Source organism: Fonticula alba (assembly GCF_000388065.1).
Source record: "Fonticula alba strain ATCC 38817 unplaced genomic scaffold supercont2.2, whole genome shotgun sequence".
In the NCBI taxonomy this organism is placed as follows: domain Eukaryota; order Rotosphaerida; family Fonticulaceae; genus Fonticula; species Fonticula alba.
Window position 1 is genome coordinate 2,254,314 of NW_009242972.1, and position 3,834 is coordinate 2,258,147.

General features: G+C 68.2%; 1 protein-coding gene across 1 annotated transcript in view; it reads right to left on the reverse strand.

Annotated features, from left to right (window-relative positions):
• Window positions 1–1,720: 1,720 nt before the first annotated feature.
• The window catches only part of H696_01484 (hypothetical protein), a gene marked incomplete at both ends in the record, with an annotated part of 2,726 nt that continues 612 nt past the window's right edge, over window positions 1,721–3,834 (reverse strand). The window contains 5 exons of the mRNA XM_009495379.1: window positions 1,721–1,864; window positions 2,050–2,173; window positions 2,320–2,660; window positions 2,839–2,956; window positions 3,194–3,828. Coding sequence (XP_009493654.1) covers window positions 1,721–1,864; window positions 2,050–2,173; window positions 2,320–2,660; window positions 2,839–2,956; window positions 3,194–3,828 — 1,362 coding nt within the window. The remainder of the gene's footprint in view (window positions 1,865–2,049; window positions 2,174–2,319; window positions 2,661–2,838; window positions 2,957–3,193; window positions 3,829–3,834) is intronic.

Here is a 3,834-nt window from a genome sequence, read left to right on the forward strand (position 1 = left end):
CAGGCGGAGAGGGGCGCTGCCCCGGCGCCGGCGGCGTGCGTGCGTTCTCCCGAACGCGGCGGCGCCGGCGCGTAAAACGCACGCACGTCCCCGCCCCCCCCCCCCCCCCCCCCTGCGTAAATGGGCCGGGGGGAATGGCAGCACAGCGAGGACGCGCTGGCGCCCCGATCACCCGGGGCACCTGGCGAACCGCCCACGGACAGCGGCGCCGCTGGCAACGAGCCCGGGCCCCGGGCCAGGCCGCAAGCGAGGGGGAACACCGGGCGCGGCCCCGGCAGAACGGCCTCGTCCCGCAACACCATCACCACCCGCGCCACGCCCAGTGCCATGCACTCTCTGCCCACGGCAACAACAACAACAACAACAACAACAACAAAAACAAAAGACCGCGGCGCGCGCGGACCGGCCTCGGGGAGCACGCCCCCCGCCACCATATCCCCTTGAGCGAACCGAAAACAATGGGCCCAAAAGGGGATCGTCATGCCCGCACGCCGACACCGCATCCGGCGCGGGGGCACACACACACACACGCCCCGGCCCCCTTCGCTCAGGGCAGCCAGCCCTCCGCCCGATGAACAGGGAGAGAGGCACGGGGGCGGGGGACCGGGAGGGGGGGACAGCACGGCGGCGGCCGCCGCAGCCGCCACAACGAGGCCTCCGCACACCCAGCCACCAGGGCGGCGGTACGCCCCCGTCCGCGCGCGCGCGCGCGCACGCGCCGCGCCCCCCTCCCAGGCCCGCGGGGACGCTGGCAGCAATCCGACCACACGCAGGCCGGGACGGAGCCTGCGGGGGTTGTGCCGACATAACTCACCAGGAGCCCCCCGAAACTACGGGAAGAATGGTGTTCGGCGAGTCACGCGAACGCGTCATGGGATGGGTCGGATCGGGCTGCCGCACCCCCGGCGGGCTTGAGGGGGGGGGGGGCGGACTGGCAAGGGGGAGGCATTCGGCGCCCGAAGAGCACCACCCAGTGCGCCTCATAGCCCTTCCCTCGCCGGGGCAGGCTCGCCCGTGCCCTGCGCCCCTCCCCTGTGTCCTTGACAGTGTGCGGCGATGGCAGGCCATGACACCCCTCCGCCGTGTCCGGCACACGGGAAACGGGGCACGCACGGGCACGCGCGCGCGCGCACACACACACACACACACACACACACACACACAAACGCACAAGGGAAAGGCGAGGACTTTGTGCTGTATTTTTGGGGGGGGGGATTCACATGAGGGAAGGAAGAGGAGGGGGGGGCGTCTGTGCCCTGTTGTTGTTGCTTTTTTTTTTGTTTTTTTTTTTGTTTTTCGGAGCGTCGGATGCATCGCGATCCGGGGGGAACTTTCGGAAGCGCGCGGGGGGCCGGCCGCCCCGCTTTTGCTTGCTTCTCGCCGCGCTGCGCCCCTGACTGCTCCCCTGCCCCGGCCGCACTACACACGAGGACAGCCTCGTACGCAGGAGGGGGGCGGGAGAGGGGGGGATGAGTGACGGTGGGGCAGGGACACGCGCACACGAAGAAGAGGAGGCTGAAGGTGGGTGCCACACACACGGGGAGCACCCTCTCCCCGGGGGGGCGGGGGGGGGGGAACGCCGGGAGAGATGGGCAGTGTGGGGCGAGGGGGGAGGAGAGAGAAAAGGGGCAAGGGCCGGGCGCCTCCCGGCAGGTGGTGGAGGAGAGGAGCGGGGGAGGGAGGCGCGCGGCCCTTTTGATGCGGGCATCGGCGGCCGCCCTCAGCGGCGCAGCAGACGGTTGCGGCCGCTCTGCTTGTCGGACTCGCGCTCGCTGATCTGGTTGTGAGTCTGGGCAATGCTGGCCTTGAGGGACTCGATCTTGCGGTTGTTCTCCTCGACCACCTCGGTCAGCTCCTTGAGGCGCTGTGTGTATGTGTGTGTATACACGGGGGGGGGGGGGGGGGCCATGGGTCAGGGGAAGGGGCGGCGCCAGGAAGCACATCCGGGAGGAGAGAGAGGCAGAGAGAGAGGCATAGGCATGGCGAGCGGAGGGGCAAGGAAGGGATCCCCCACGGAGAGGGGAAGCCCCGGGTGGGCGTGCCACGCACGTTGGTCAGGATGACGATCTCCGAATGCTGAGACGAGACCTCCTCCTGGAGGCGGGCGTTCAGGGACTCCTTGAGCTTGATGATGGGATCCGAGGTGGAGCCCATCAGGTCGCGAAGGTTGTCGCTAAAGGAGGCGGAAAAGGGAGCCAGGGCAGGGGGAGCGAAGAGGGGATCAGGGTGGGCGTAAGTCATCTGATAAGGGTGCGGTGGCAAAGCAGCCGACAGGCAGGGGGCGAGAGGGCAAGAGAGCACTCTCAGGGATGCACGCACATGGCATTGCGACCGCGGTTCACCGTGTTGAGGAACCCGGTGCGGTAGCGCTCATACAGGACGTCGACCGTGTGCGAGCGGATGTCCTCCAGGTTGAAGCGAATCAGCATGTGACGGAGCTTGGCGTAGTCCGAGTGCGACTCGTCCTCGATCGAGGCCTGGCCCCAGGGGAAGGTGCGGCCCTGGAAGGACGAATCACCGGAAGCCGCATCGTCGCACAGAACGCTGAAGGGCATGGCCCCGTTGAGGGTCTCCACCGAGGAGACAAAGTCCGGATCGTCAGCCGGCGAGACCGGGATCTCAAAGGTGGAGATGCCATTGGCGATGAGGTCGTCGCGGATCTGCACGGCGTCGGGCGGAGGACCAGGAAGGGAGGGCGAGGGGGGGGGGAGGGAGGGGAGATCAGTTTCGAGCCGGCCGTACGACAGATCCAGGCTGCAAAAGAGGCGGGGGAGGGGAGGAAGGGGGAAGAGAGAGAGAGGGGGGGGGATCGAGCAGAAAGAGCGAGATGGCGCGCACCCGGCGCTTGAGGACGCCCAGCTCCTTGGCGGTCAGAGTGTCGGCCTTGGAGATGATCGGGATGACGGACACCAGGTTGTGCACCCCCTGCAGGAAGTAGATGTCCAGGGGGCTCAGACTGGGGCCCAGGGAGGAGGGGGGGGGGCGAGAGAGAGATCAGACACAGGTACATGCACGGACAGATGTTAGAAACGAGCATCAGTCGGAGCACCGAAGGCCGAGGAAAGGCGGCCAGGCGTGACAAGGCAACAGGGAAACACCACCGGCGAAACAGAGGGCGAGACAGAGGGCGAGACAACAGAGGGAGAAGAAGGGCGAGAAGGCGCAAAGGGGAAGTGCCGGATGGCATGCGCACCCGCGGCTGCTGGGGTTGATGAAGTACAGGCAGGCATGGACCCGCAGGTCGGCCAGGTGCGCCGGGTGCGGCTGGCTGGTGAAGCACTCATGCTCCGACTCGAAGAGGACCGCCGGCTCCTGGACGAAGGGCGGGTTGTCGCCGAGGACCAGGGTGCGGGTCTGGCAGCGCTCATTGCTGAGCACCGTGTCCAGGCGGCTCTTGATGCAGCGGACCGCCCCATCCCACCCGTGGACATTGTTCACGCCGATGCCGAAGCCCGAGGTCTCCAGCACGGTCAGGCGCAGGCGGGTGCCGTTCTCCTCGAGGGTGGTCGAGTGCGTCAGGATCGGGAGGTTGCCCTCGGCGGCGGCGGCGGCCGCGGCCGCGGCCCGGCTGCCGGATGCCGAGGACTTGGACGAGCGGATGGACCCGCGCGGGGAGAGCAGCGCCCCGGGGCGGCTGATCAGAGCAGCCTCCAGCTCGGCGGCCGAGGGGATGGCCGTCGGGCCGAACATCGTCCGGATGAAGGAGGTCTTGCCGAGCCCGGCCGCACCGGCCACCATGATGGTGAAGTCGAAGCCGGTGGCCATCGAGTGGCTGTGTGCCTGGTTCGGGATGTTGGAGAACCCGACAATCGAGTTGAGGGAGATCTTCTGCGG